General features: G+C 47.7%; 1 protein-coding gene across 3 annotated transcripts in view; it reads left to right on the plus strand.

The window, feature by feature from the left end:
* The window catches only part of letm1 (leucine zipper-EF-hand containing transmembrane protein 1), a 66,872-nt gene that overhangs the window by 28,946 nt on the left and 23,198 nt on the right, over positions 1 to 14,728 (plus strand). For all 3 annotated transcript variants that reach the window (XM_041869159.2, XM_041869161.2, XM_041869160.2), the window contains exons 4-5: positions 5,392 to 5,535; positions 14,391 to 14,528. In XM_041869159.2, coding sequence (XP_041725093.1) covers positions 5,392 to 5,535; positions 14,391 to 14,528 — 282 coding nt within the window. The remainder of the gene's footprint in view (positions 1 to 5,391; positions 5,536 to 14,390; positions 14,529 to 14,728) is intronic.

Here is a 14,728-nt window from a genome sequence, read left to right on the forward strand (position 1 = left end):
CCATAACCCTAGATCAGGGATCCTAACTAACCATAACCCTAGATCAGGGCTGTCAAACTGAATTCCTCGTAGGCCCAGTGTCTGCAAGTATTTGCTTCTCCCTTGTACTTGAATGAAGGTCATTAATTAGTTACAATCCCTCACCTGGTTGTCTAGGTCCTAACTGATTAGTTACATTCCCTCACCTGGTTGTCTAGGTCCTAACTGATTAGTTACATTCCCTCACCTGGTTGTCTAGGTCTTAATTGATCACTAATTGAAAGGACATAACAAAAGCAGCAACCACATGGCCCTCCAGGAATGAGTTTGACATCCCATGTGAAGAAGAGGAGATGGTTGAATCCAGCAGATCAAGAGAGATCCAGTGGATTGAGGCATTCTGTTTTATTTAAACTCTAAGAATCCTGACAGGATTAATTATCTATAGTTCTGTTTGTTTGGGTCCTGGTCATCATTAGTCTGTAAGATGACCTCTCTCCAGGAAGAGACCGTAAGCTACTCTGTCTGTCTGTCTGTCTCTCTGGGATGACACTGGGAGATGAGACAGCCTGTACACCCCCAGCCTGCAGACAGCCTGTTGGCACCATGTCCTGTCTCCTGCCTGTCCTGGGTTTCTTTCCTCTCTCAGTATTGCTCCAGTGAATGTAATGGACATCTTAGTACTGCTTCTTCCATATAGTTCCTCATCTAGAGTTGATCTATAGTATATAGTCTCTGACCAGGCCTCTCTCTGAGCCCACAGTCATCCAATGGCTATGTATCTAATCTGGGCTCAGTGGGCTCACCCTGCCTTGTCTTGTTTAATCCCTCTCTTCTCCTTCTCCTGGTTGAAGTCTAGTGGTGGGAGGTTAGGGGAGGTGATAGAATTGTCAAAGAGCTTTTCACTGAGCCCTGAGCCTGGCTTAATGCCTTCCTCTCTGGGCCACTGACTCACACACAGGAGGAGATGGAGGAGAGGGAGGGAGGAGAGGAGGAGTTGGAGAGGAGATTCAGGGAAAGGGGGAGGGATTTGGAGAAGAGATGGAGGGAAAGGGGGAGGGAGGGAGAAGGAGAGGCGAGGGAGGGAAAGAAGGAGGAGGAGATGGAGGGAGTTGGAGAGGAGATGGAGGGAAAGAGGGAGGGAGGGAGAAGGAGAGGCGGGGGAGGGAGAGGAGATGGAGGAGAGGCGATGGAGGGAAAGGGGGAGGGAGGGAGAAGGAGAGGCGGGGGAGGGAGAGGAGATGGAGGAGAGGCGATGGAGGGAAAGAAGGAGGTAGAGATGGAGGAGAGGGAGGAGGAGATGGAGGGAGTTGGAGAGGGGATGGAGGGAAAGAGGGAGGGAGGGAGAAGGAGAGGCGAGGGAGGGAAAGAAGGAGGTGGAGATGGAGGAGAGGCGATGGAGGGAAGAAGGAGGTGGAGGTGGAGATGGAGGAGAGGGAGGGAGGGAGGAGGAGATGGAGGGAGTTGGAGATGGAGGAGAGGCGATGGAGGGAAAGAGGGAGGGAGGGAGAAGGAGAGGCGGGGGAGGGAAAGAAGGAGGTGGAGATGGAGGAGAGGCGATGGAGGGAAGAAGGAGGTGGAGATGGAGGAGAGGGAGGGAGGGAGGAGGAGATGGAGGGAGTTGGAGAGGAGATGGAGGGAAAGAGGGAGGGAGGGAGAAGGAGAGGCGGGGGAGGGAAAGAAGGAGGTGGAGATGGAGGAGAGGGAGGAGGAGATGGAGGGAGTTGGAGAGGAGATGGAGGAGAGGCGATGGAGGGAAAGAGGGAGGGAGGGAGGGAGAAGGAGAGGCGGGGGAGGGAGAGGAGATGGAGGGAAAGAGGGAGGGAGGGAGGTGGTGGTAGTAGTATTTATTGGAACTCTTCCTCGGGTCCAAACAGGAAACAAAACAACAAATAAAATGCATAATATAAATAATAATCACTAAGTGCACAAAACATTAAGAACACTTTCCTAATATCCCCTTTTACCCTCAGAACACTTTCCTAATATCTCCTTTTACCCTCAGAACACTTTCCTAATATCTCCTTTTACCCTCAGAACAGCCTCAATTCGTCGGGCCGGACTCTACAAGGTGTCAAAAGCGTTCCACAGGGATGCTGGCTCATGTTGACTCCAATGCTTTCCACAGTTGTGTCAAGTTGGCTGGATGTCCTTTGGGTGGTGGACCATTCTTGATACACATGGGAAACTGTTGAGTGTGAAAAACCCAGCAGCGTTACAGTTCTTGACACACTCAAACCGGTGCACCTGGCACCTACTACCATACCCCGTTCAAAGGCACTTAAATCTTTTGTCTTGCCCATTCACCATCTGAATGGCACACACGCAATGTGTCCTCCCCTTCATCTACACTGATTGAAGTGGATTTAACAAGTGACATCAATAAGGGATCATAGCTTTCACCTGGTCAGTCTATGTCATGGAAAGAGCAGGTGTTCCTAAACCTACCCAAACCAAAACCTTGGAAAGATGGCAGCACTCCCAGACAAGCTAAACACCTTTGTCCGCTTTGAGGATAACACAGTGCCACCGACGCGGCCCGCTCCCAAGGACTGTGAGCTCTCGTTCTCCGTGGCCGACGTGAGTAAGACACTTCAACTCAATCATCAAGTTTGCAGACGACACAACAGTAGTAGGCTTGATTACCAACAATGACGAGATCGCCTACAGGGAGGAGGTGAGGGCTCTGGGAGTGTGGTGCCAGGAAAAATAACCTTTGCCTCAACGTCACAAAACGAAGGAGATGATCGTGGACTTCAGGAAACAGCAGAGGGTGCACCCCCCTATCCACATCGACGGGACCGCAATGGAGAAGGTTGAAAGCTTCAAGTTCCTTGGCGTACACATCACTGACAATCTGAAATGTTCCACCCACACAGACAGTGTGGTGAAGAAAGCGCAACAGCGCCTCTTCAACCTCAGGAGGCTGAAGAAATTTGGCTTGGCACCTAAAACCCTCACAAACCTTTACAGATGCACAATTGAGAGCATCCTGTCGGGCTGTATCACCGCCTGGTACGGCAACTACACCGCCTGCAACGTCAGGGCTCTCCAGAGGGTGGTGTGGTCTGCCCAACGCATCACGAGGGGCACACTGCCTGCCCTCCAGGACACCTACAGCACCCGATCATGAAGGACATCAACCACCCAAGCCACTGCCTGTACACCCCGCTATCATCCAGAAAGCGAGGTCAGTACAGGTGCATCAAAGCTGGGACAGAGAGACTGAAAAACAGCTTCTATCTCAAGGCCATCAGACTGTTAAATAGCCATCACTAGACGGCCTCCACCCGGTTACTGGGCAGTAGTCCAGGCCATCAGACTGTTAAATAGCCATCACTAGACGGCCTCCACCCGGTTACTGGGCAGTAGTCCAGGCCATCAGACTGTTAAATAGCCATCACTAGACGGCCTCCACCCGGTTACTGGGCAGTAGTCCAGGCCATCAGACTGTTAAATAGCCATCACTAGACGGCCTCCACCCGGTTACTGGGCAGTAGTCCAGGCCATCAGACTGTTAAATAGCAATCACTAGACGGCCTCCACCCGGTTACTGGGCAGTAGTCCAGGCCATCAGACTGTTAAATAGCAATCACTAGACGGCCTCCACCCGGTTACTGGGCAGTAGTCCAGGCCATCAGACTGTTAAATAGCCATCACTAGACGGCCTCCACCCGGTTACTGGGCAGTAGTCCAGGCCATCAGACTGTTAAATAGCAATCACTAGACGGCCTCCACCCGGTTACTGGGCAGTAGTCCAGGCCATCAGACTGTTAAATAGCAATCACTAGACGGCCTCCACCCGGTTACTGGGCAGTAGTCCAGGCCATCAGACTGTTAAATAGCCATCACTAGACGGCCTCCACCCGGTTACTGGGCAGTAGTCCAGGCCATCAGACTGTTAAATAGCCATCACTAGACGGCCTCCACCCGGTTACTGGGCAGTAGTCCAGGCCATCAGACTGTTAAATAGCCATCACTAGACGGCCTCCACCCGGTTACTGGGCAGTAGTCCAGGCCATCAGACTGTTAAATAGCCATCACTAGACGGCCTCCACCCGGTTACTGGGCAGTAGTCCAGGTGGGACAACTAGGGCCTGTAGGTTGTCTAGTTTATTGAGATGTAAAGAAAGCAGGGCAACACCTTATCATGGACAGACCTCTTCCCATTTTAGCAACCATGGAGTCTATATGTTTTGACCATGCCAGCTTGCTATCTAGGGTTACACCCAGCAGTTTAGTCTCTTCAACTTGCTCAATAGCCACATTATTAAATAATAGATTTAAACGAGGTTTAGCGTTGAGTGAGTGATTTGTCCCCAAAATTATGCTTTTAGTTTGAGATATTTAGCACCAGCCTATTGCTAGTTACCCATTCTAAAACTGACTGGAGCGCTATGTTAAGGGTGTCCGTTATTTATTTTACTGTTGCAGCTGACGTGTATCCTGTTGAGTCATCAGCGTACATAGACACACAGGCTTTATTCAAGGTCAGTGGAAGGTCATTAGTTAAAACAGAAAACAATAACGTCCCAAGCAAGCTGTCCTGCGGTACAACACACTCAAATGAACTTCCATTAAAGAAAACCCTCTGTGTTCTATTAGATGGGTAACTGTCCATTCATGATAAGGCAGAGGTTATGATCAATGATATCGAAAGCTGCACTGAAGTCTTAACAAAACAGCTTCCACGATCTTCTTACTATGAATTTCTTTCAGCCAATCATCAGTCATTTGTGTCAGTGCCGAGCATGTTGAGTGCACTTCTCTATAAGCATGCTGAAAGTCTGTTGTTGATTTGTTTTCTGTAAAATAACTTTGTAATTAGTCAAACACAATTTTTTCCAAAAGTTCCTACTTTGCTGAACTCAAAACTACAGTGATTGTCTTTCATTATTTGGAACGTTATGCGTGAATATGAAGGCTCAATGTTTATTCTTTGCATGTCATACCTAAATTTGCTAATCTAGTCAACAACAATGTTATTAAAGTGGTTGGCAATATCAAAGAGCATAGTACTACATAGAGCCATGACTACATGGAACTCTATTCCACATCAGGTAACTGATGCAAGTAGTAAAATTAGATTTAAAAAAACAGATAAAAATACACCTTATGGAACAGCGGGGACTGTGAAGAGACACACACACATGCATACAAACACATGATACCATACGCACTATAAACACACGTACACATGGATTCTGTGTTGTAGATATGTGGTAGTAGAGTAGAGGCCTGAGGGCACACAGTGTGTTGTGAAATCTGTTGTGAATGTATTGTAATGTTTTTAAAATTGTATAAACTGCCTTAATTTGCCAGACCCCAGGAAGAGTCAGCAGCTAATGGGGATCCATAATAAATACAAACATAAACTGTGTTTTTAACAAAATAATATATTTTCCTCCCCAGTTCCTAAGGACTTGTGCCGATGTCTTTAGACTCCTCCCCTTCCTGGTGTTCATCATTGTGCCGTTCATGGAGTTCCTGCTTCCTGTGGCGCTGAAGCTCTTCCCCAACATGCTGCCCTCAACCTTTGAGACGCAGTCCAAGAAGGTAGGACCACCTCCTTAACCCTAATCTTAAAGGAATGGTCTGGATTTTTTTTTTACCCCAATGGTTGTTCAGATTCACGATAGGAACATGTAGGAAACAGCTTCCAAATGAGTTCTATGTATGGTTATTTTTCTGATTTCCTCAGTGACTTATTTGGGGGTAATCACGTGTTTTTTTTTTTAAAGCTACAACGAGCTTTACGGAGGAGTGTGGTTGATTTCCTGATCTCTGCTTGTCCCACCTCCGAACGTGAGGAGTTGGAAGAAGTGGGCGTTCCTAGTTAAACAGCCATGAGACTGTAGTTCTGTGGGCGTTCCTAGTTAAACAGCCATGAGACTGTAGTTCTGTGGGCGTTCCTAGTTAAACAGCCATGAGACTGTAGTTCTGTGGGCGTTCCTAGTTAAACAGCCATGAGACTGTAGTTCTGTGGGCGTTCCTAGTTAAACAGCCATGAGACTGTAGTTCTGTGGGCGTTCCTAGTTAAACAGCCATGAGACTGTAGTTCTGTGGGCGTTCCTAGTTAAACAGCCATGAGACTGTAGTTCTGTGGGCGTTCCTAGTTAAACAGCCATGAGACTGTAGTTCTGTGGGCGTTCCTAGTTAAACAGCCATGAGACTGTAGTTCTGTACCAGTCGGAGAGCGTCTCTCCTTTCTACTGTCAGAGAATCTGTTGTGTGTAGAACGGCTGCTGCAAGCGATGACCCCCCTGACCCCATGACCCCCCTGACCCCATGACCCCCCCTGACCCCATGACCCCCCTGCAGAGTTGGACGATTATAACTTTTAACAAGTGTTGAATGATCAGAATCACCTTTATTCGCCAAGTACATTTACGGAACACTGACATGCAGTGCCTACAGAAAGGATTCACACCCCTTGACTTTTTTCACGTTTATTTACAGCCTGAATTAAAAATTGATTAAATTTAGATTTTCTGTCTCTGGCCTACACATAATACCCCATAATGCCAAAGTGGAATTATGTTTTTAGAAATGTTTACAAATTAATTACAAATGAAAAGCTGAAATGTCTTGCGTCAAGTATTCAACCCCTTTGTTATGGCAAGCCTAAATAAGTTCAGGAGGAAAAATGTGCTTAACAAGTCACGTAATAAGTTGCATGGACTCTGTGTGCAATAATAGTGTTTAACATGATTTTGAAATGACTACCTCATCTCTGTACCCCACACAAACAATTATCTGTAAGGTCCCTCATTCGAGCAGTGGATTTCAAACACTAATTCAACCAAAAAGACCAGGGAGGTTTTCCAATGCCTCGCAAAGAAGGGCACCTATTGGTAGATATGTAAAAATTTTAAAAGCAGACATTGAATATCCCTTTGAGCATGGTTAAGTTATTAATTACACTTTGAATAGTGTGTCAATACACCCAGTCACTACAAAGATACAGGCGTCTTTCCTAACTCAGTTGTCAGAGAGGAAGGAAACCATTTCACCATGTGGCCAATAGTGATTTTAAAACAGTTACAGAGTTGAATGGCTGTGATAGGAGAAAACTGAGGCTGGATCAACAACATTGTAGTTACTCCACAATACTAACCTAATTGACAGAGTGAAAGAAGGAAGCCTGTACATAATTTAAATATTCCAAAACGTATCCTTTTTGCAATAAGGCACTAAAGTAAAACTGCAAAAATGTGGCAAAGAAATTAACTTTATGTACGGAGTACAAAGCTTTATGTTTGGGGCAAATCCAGCACATCACTGAGTACCACTCTTCATATTTTCATTTTTCTACTTGTGTGTATGTACTGACATGTATGTTTAACTGATAGATGCACACACATACTACATGTTCATGTTTTTAAATGTAAATTGTAAAGTATTTTGTCTGTAATGTATTTTTTTGTTATGTGTCAGACCCCAGTAAGACTAGCTGTCTCCATTGGCGTCGGCTAATGAGGATCCTAATAAATCACATCAAGCCTGGTGGGGGCTGCACCATGTCATTGTCGTAGTGGGTGCATAATTATTACTAACTGGATTAAGTAATTTCTTAAATGTGTCCGGTGCAGCGTCTGGTTGCTCCTCATTGCTCACCACAGACCAACAAATTGCTTGAATGGCCCCAACAACACAAGCAGGAGGCGTGGCCTAGCTTCTCCCCAAGTAGAACAAACTCAAAACGAAATCTGTAAGCCACCTCGAGGGTCTGTGAGAAAGACGAAAACGTTATTAGACATTCATGGGCAATCATTACTGTGTACCTACTGTAGCAGCATGAATATCTCACAAACCTACGCTAGCTAGCTCCAACACACATAATAATGAGCTGCACTGAGGCCAGCTAGCTAGCTCCAACACACATAATAATGAGCTGCACTGAGGCTAGCTAGCTAGCTCCAACACACATAATAATGAGCTGCACTGAGGCTAGCTAGCTAGCTCCAACACACATAATAATGAGCTGCACTGAGGCTAGCTAGCTAGCTCCAACACACATAATAATGAGATGCACTGAGGCCAGCTAGCTAGCTCCAACACACAGGTATCATTAACCTGAAATGAGTTATCAAGCCATTTCTTTACTCTCTGCCATAATCATTAAAACATTCATCCAATTTTGCTCATAATGAGATGCACTGATGCTAGCTAGCTATAACATTAGGCTACAGTACATTTTGGGTATAGCAAACATAGCTAGCTAGCTTGGCTTGTAGTGGTACTAGCAAGCCCCATTATGGCCGAATCGATCACAAAATTATATACTGTACTGAACAACACTGCTTCGTGTGAAAAGAGAGCTTAGCTATGTTGCTACCGACAGCAAAAATAACTTCCTCGTTTGTCATTTGCCCTCCTGGTCCAGCGGGTCTAGGCTGCTGCCGCAAGTTGATCTTGGATGTTCTGAAGAACCTTCCAGAATCCATATATGTGTTGAAACTTCGATGGTCTGTTACACACACGTTCCATGGGGTCTGCAGTGACCCTCTCTAATTCGTTGCAGCACAGACATTCTTCTGTCAGCATGGCTGGACAGCTCCCACATAGTCTGACCGTTAGTCTGTCCCCATCGCTGCTTGCTCTGGTCTCGCAATTCTTGATCTCGCTGTCTCAACTCCTCTTCAGTGTATTCCGGCTCAAATGAATAGGGCGTATGTTCCTATGTTAGTATGTAAAAGACCATCACAACCTGTTACGTCGTCCAGCTCTTTTTGGAAAGAGGAATCACCAGAAGCAGCCATTGTAATTATTTCGCTAGCCATCTCAGATAGACAGTGCATGGTAACATAGCTCCCTGTGAACCTGGATTAAAAAAGTAGTTGATCCCCTGCTGATTTTGTACGTTTGCCCACTGACAAAGAAATGATCAGTCTATAATTTTAATGGTAGGTTTATTTGAACAGTGAGAGACAGAATAACAACAAAAAAATCCAGAAAAACGCATGTCAAAAATGTTATAAATTGATTTGCATTTTAATGAGGGAAATTAGTATTTGATCCCCTATCAATCAGAAAGATTCCTGGCTCCCAGGTGTCTTTTATACAGGTAACGAGCTGAGATTAGGAGCACACTCTTAAAGGGAGTGCTCCTAATCTCAGCTTGTTACCTGTATAAAAGACACCTGTCCACAGAAGCAATCAATCAATCAGATTCCAAACTCTCCACCATGGCCAAGACCAAAGAGCTCTCCAAGGATGTCAGGGACAAGATTGTAGACCTACACAAGGCTGGAATGGGCTACAAGACCATCGCCAAGCAGCTTGGTGAGAAGGTGACAACAGTTAATGCGATTATTCGCAAATGGAAGAAACCCAAAATAACTGTCAATCTCCCTCGGCCTGGGGCTCCATGCAAGATCTCACCTCGTGGAGTTGCAATGATCATGAGAACGGTGAGGAATCAGCCCAGAACTACACGGGAGGATCTTGTCAATGATCTCAAGGCAGCTAGGACCATAGTCACCAAGAAAACACACTACGCCGTGAAGGACTGAAATCCTGCAACGCCCGCAAGGTCCCCCTGCTCAAGAAAGCACATATACAGGGCCGTCTGAAGTTTGCCAATGAACATCTGAATGATTCAGAGGAGAACTGGGTGAAAGTGTTGTGGTCAGATGAGACCAAAATCGAGCTCTTTGGCATCAACTCAACTCGCCGTGTTTGGAGGAGGAGGAATGCTGCCTATGACCCCAAGAACACCATCCCCTCCGTCAAACATGGAGGTGGTAACATTATGCTTTGGGGGTGTTTTTCTGCTAAGGGGACAGGACAACTTCACCGCATCAAAGGGACGATGGACGGGGCCATGTACCGTCAAATCTTGGGTGAGAACCTCCTTCCCTCAGCCAGGGCATTGAAATGGGTCGTGGATGGGTATTCCAGCATGACAATGACCCAAAACACACGGCCAAGGCAACAAAGGAGTGGCTCAAGAAGAAGCACATTAAGGTCCTGGAGTGGCCTAGCCAGTCTCCAGACCTTAATCCCATAGACAATCTGTGGAGGGAGCTGAAGGTTCGAGTTGCCAAACGTCAGCCTCGAAACCTTAATGACTTGGAGAAGATCTGCAAAGAGGAGTGGAACAAAATCCCTCCTGAGATGTGTGCAAACCTGGTGGCCAACTACAAGAAACGTCTGACCTCTGTGATTGCCAACAAGGGTTTTGCCACCAAGTACTAAGTCATGTTTTGCAGAGGGGTCAAATACTTATTTCCCTCATTAAAATGCAAATCAATTTATAACATTTTTGACATGCATTTTTCTGGATTTTGTTGTTGTTATTCTGTCTCTCAATGTTCAAAGAAACCTACCATTAAAATTATAGACTGATCATGTCTTTGTCAGTGGGAAAACGTACAAAATCAGCAGGGGATCAAATACTTTTTTCCCTCACTGTATTATCAACCCTGTTTTGAGACGGAAGTAGGGCTCCCATCAGGCTGTAGTCTTTACAGGGGAAAATATATCCTGCAATGTCCTGGCAGATCGGAACAACGTCCTGTATTGAACAAGGATAACCATATCTACTCGCTTGCTAGAGTGATCGTGCAATCGGCCAAACACAAAGGCCACAATAATTGCTACGAAACATGACTCCATTAATTTTTAGATCAGACAGCATCTCAATCAAACACATTTTTTATTTAACCTTTTGTGATGTCACGAGAGGCTGTGTCCTGGAGGGACGTTACATCCCCCTGAGGTGGCTGCAAACCCAGACAGCTATGGCTCCATCTGCTGGTATGGTCGGGAACTCCACCCCTCTATGGCCAATCTTCCCACGCAGCTGAAACAAATGAGGAGCTGATGAGCTGAAGGTTGGGGAAGTGAAGAGACACAGTCTCCAACCTGGGCTCTCTGGAGGACAAGAGTGCTGCACGTCCACTTCCATGAGGAATATAAGGATTTGGAGATACTTACCTTTGGGAAATACTCACCTTTGGATATATGCACCTGTGGAAATACGGGAGAGACATTTGGAAGGACTTTTTGCTGGGTTGGCCACTAGCTGCAACGTGGACTACAGTAAGGCTGGGGAAAAGTTATCTGAGCGAGTGAGAATTATGATTTTGGATGTGGAAGAGACATCCCTGAACTGTTAACCCTTAAAGAGCCACAAGAGAACAGAATTTTGTTATATTTTCGTTAATTTCCCAAGACCTATAATAAAATCCTTGTTTTGTTTGAACCTTGTCTCCTTGCACTACTTGAGCAATCCCGCTGAAAGCTGTGTAGCCTCTCGTGACGTCACAGATGGTGGAGAACACGGGCACGCTCAAGCGTTAATAGTGCATGTCAGAGGAGGATACCGAAGGTTTGATCACCCAGTTTTCCAAGTTGGCCGTAGGCTCCCCGCCGACTGAAATGGAGGACATATTGAAAGCCCTTGTTGCTGGCCAGCAAGCCCAGATGCAAGCAAACGTGGCTCTCTTGGAGGAGCAAAAGAAAGCCAACCTTCTGAAGGCAGAGGAATTGCAGTTGCAGAGACAGAGGGTGGTCCAAAATACCCGCCCAATAAAGGCAAGTGACTTTATATCTAAGATGGGAGCTACCGATGACATTGAGGCATACCTGCATGCATTTGAGGCCACGGCCACTAGGGAAGCCTGGCCCAAGCAACAGTGGGTTGGTCTGTTAGCCCCCTTTCTAACCGGGGAATCGCTGAATGCTGTCCGGGACCTGGGCCCTGACCAGGTTACTGACTATGATGCCCTGAAGTCTGAGATCCTCAGCAGATATGGACTCACAAAGTTTGGTAAGGCCCAGCGCTTTCACAGCTGGACCTTCCAACCAGACCAACCTCCTCGGGCGCAGATGCATGAACTTGTCCGAATCGCAAGGAAATGGCTGGATCCGCAGAGGAATCCAGCAGCGGCGGTGGTGGAGGCCGTTGTGGTGGATCGTTACCTACGCGCCCTGCCTTATGAGGCAAAAACGGTTCATCAGTCAACAGGCCTTGACCACGGCTGATCTGACCGTGGAAGCTGTGGAAAAGTACCAGGCCACAGCGGAGATGCTGAATGCTTCCCGAAAAGACCCCAGGAGGGCGGCCCCACCACAAATGGGAAGAACCCGTCCAAAGGACCCCAAGGTCTCGAACCCAGCCACGTCAGGACTTATCCCGGCTCCAGGGGGAGCCAGAAACCAGGCGGGTCCAAGAAGAGTACACCAGGAGGGGGAAACTCGACAGTGTTACCGGTGTGGGGAGATGGGACATATCTCCTGGCAGTGTGGGAAACCAGCCGATGAACCTATGCCCACTGCGGAGTCCTCCAGCTCAGCACCCACACACCGTTTTGCCTCGCTCTTGGGAGTCGTAGATGGCGGCCCAGATCGACCCCCCACCTGCCCGGTAACTGTGAATCACCATGATGTGGAGGCCTTACTGGATTCTGGTAGCCGGGCCACCCTGGTGCGTAAGGATTTGGTGGGCCCAACGTGTCTGACCCCGGGGAAAGTCCTCCCAGTTTCCTGTGTCCATGGGGACACCAGAGAATACCCCATTACTGAACTTACAATGACCAGCACACGGGGAACCATACACACGACGGCGGGGGTGGTTGATTCCCTCCCTGTCCTAATTGGACTAGACTGCCCAGCCTTTTACCCACTCTGGAGAGAGTCTCAGGAGAGGATAACCCGAGTACCTCGGAAACGGAGAGGCAAGACTCATCCTGGGAAGGCTCCGGTGCAATCCTCCGAGTTACTCACTCCCGCCCGGGCTCTGATAGGGATGGCAGGTGCCCAGACCGACACAGAGACGGAGCTACAGAATCTGGACAAAGAACTGTCTGGTCTGAAGGGGACCGCTGAGAGGTATCGTTTGTTAAAGCAACAGTTAGACATGAAGACAGAAGAGTTAGATATCCTCCAGGCTAAACTCCAACAGAGCTCCTTCCCTAAGCAACAGGAGGAGCTGGAGAGGCTGCGCAGGACCATCGAGGAGTGTGAGGAGACCCTGCGCAGTAGTAAGGAGGTCCAGAAGAAGGCAGAGGAGAAGTACAAGGTGTTGGAGAACAAGATGAAGAATGCGGAGGCAGAGAGAGAGAAGGAACTGAAAGCTGCTCAACAGAAGCTAAACTCTGCTAAAACCAAGGCTGATGCGTTCAGTAAGAAACTCAAGGAGAGACAACAGGAGGCTGAGTCCCTGGTCCTAGAGTTGGAGGAGTTGAAGAGAGAGCAGTCTGGCAATGCGGACGCCCTCTCCCGGCGTGATGCCTTCTTCGCTGCCTTTACCCGACGAGGACGTCGGTCCCGAGGGAGGGGGATGTGTGATGTCACGAGAGGCTGTGTCCTGGAGGGACGTTACATCCCCCTGAGGTGGCTGCAAACCCAGACAGCTATGGCTCCATCTGCTGGTATGGTCGGGAACTCCACCCCTCTATGGCCAATCTTCCCACGCAGCTGAAACAAATGAGGAGCTGATGAGCTGAAGGTTGGGGAAGTGAAGAGACACAGTCTCCAACCTGGGCTCTCTGGAGGACAAGAGTGCTGCACGTCCACTTCCATGAGGAATATAAGGATTTGGAGATACTTACCTTTGGGAAATACTCACCTTTGGATATATGCACCTGTGGAAATACGGGAGAGACATTTGGAAGGACTTTTTGCTGGGTTGGCCACTAGCTGCAACGTGGACTACAGTAAGGCTGGGGAAAAGTTATCTGAGCGAGTGAGAATTATGATTTTGGATGTGGAAGAGACATCCCTGAACTGTTAACCCTTAAAGAGCCACAAGAGAACAGAATTTTGTTATATTTTCGTTAATTTCCCAAGACCTATAATAAAATCCTTGTTTTGTTTGAACCTTGTCTCCTTGCACTACTTGAGCAATCCCGCTGAAAGCTGTGTAGCCTCTCGTGACGTCACACTTTATTTAACTAGGCAAGTCAGTTAAGAACAAATTCTTATTTACAATGACGGCCTACACCGGCCAAATCCGGACGACGCTGGGCCAATTGTGCGCCGCCCTATGGGACTCCCAATCACGGCCGGTTGTCATACAGCCTGGAATCGAACCAGGGGGTCTGTAGTGACGCCTCAAGCACAGAGATGCAGCGCCTTAGACCGCTGCGTCACTCGGGAGCCCTATGACATCATTGGTTGAAATCTCCTGCCGCAAAAATTCTAAAATACCGCTATGGTGCATAATTATGGTCTGAAACACATCTCATCACTCATAATGATGTAGGGAGACTGGAAAAACACTCAAAATAGTTTATAGCGGAGAAGTTTCCCTGTAATCCCATCCCACCTATAATCCCAGCCACAGCCTTCCTTAGACCCCTTACTTCCCCTATAATCCCAGCCGCACCTCTGATCTCCCCTTTAATCTAGCCCTGCCCCTGACCTTAGCCCTACCTAATCTAGTGTGTGTGTGTGTGTGTCAGGAGGAGAGGCTGAAGACGGAGCTGCGTGTGAAGCTGGAGATGGCTAAATTCCTCCAGGACACTGTGGAGGAGATTGCTCTGAGGAACAAGGCTGCCAAGGGAAACGTCACTGAGGAGTTCTCTACCTTCTTCCAGAAGGTACCATCCATCTATCGCTACAGTCAAAACTCCTGTGTTCCTCTGTCTCTGCCCTTGTCCCCCTGTCTCTGTCCCCGTGTCTCTGACCCCTGTGTCTCTGTCCCTGTCTCCATAAAATCTCTGTTCCTCTGGGTCTCTGTTCCCCTGGGTCTCTGTTCCCCTGGGTCTCTGTTCCCCTGGGTCTCTGTCCCCCTGGGTCT

This window comes from Coregonus clupeaformis, unplaced genomic scaffold (assembly GCF_020615455.1).
Source record: "Coregonus clupeaformis isolate EN_2021a unplaced genomic scaffold, ASM2061545v1 scaf0286, whole genome shotgun sequence".
NCBI classification, from domain to species: domain Eukaryota; kingdom Metazoa; phylum Chordata; class Actinopteri; order Salmoniformes; family Salmonidae; genus Coregonus; species Coregonus clupeaformis.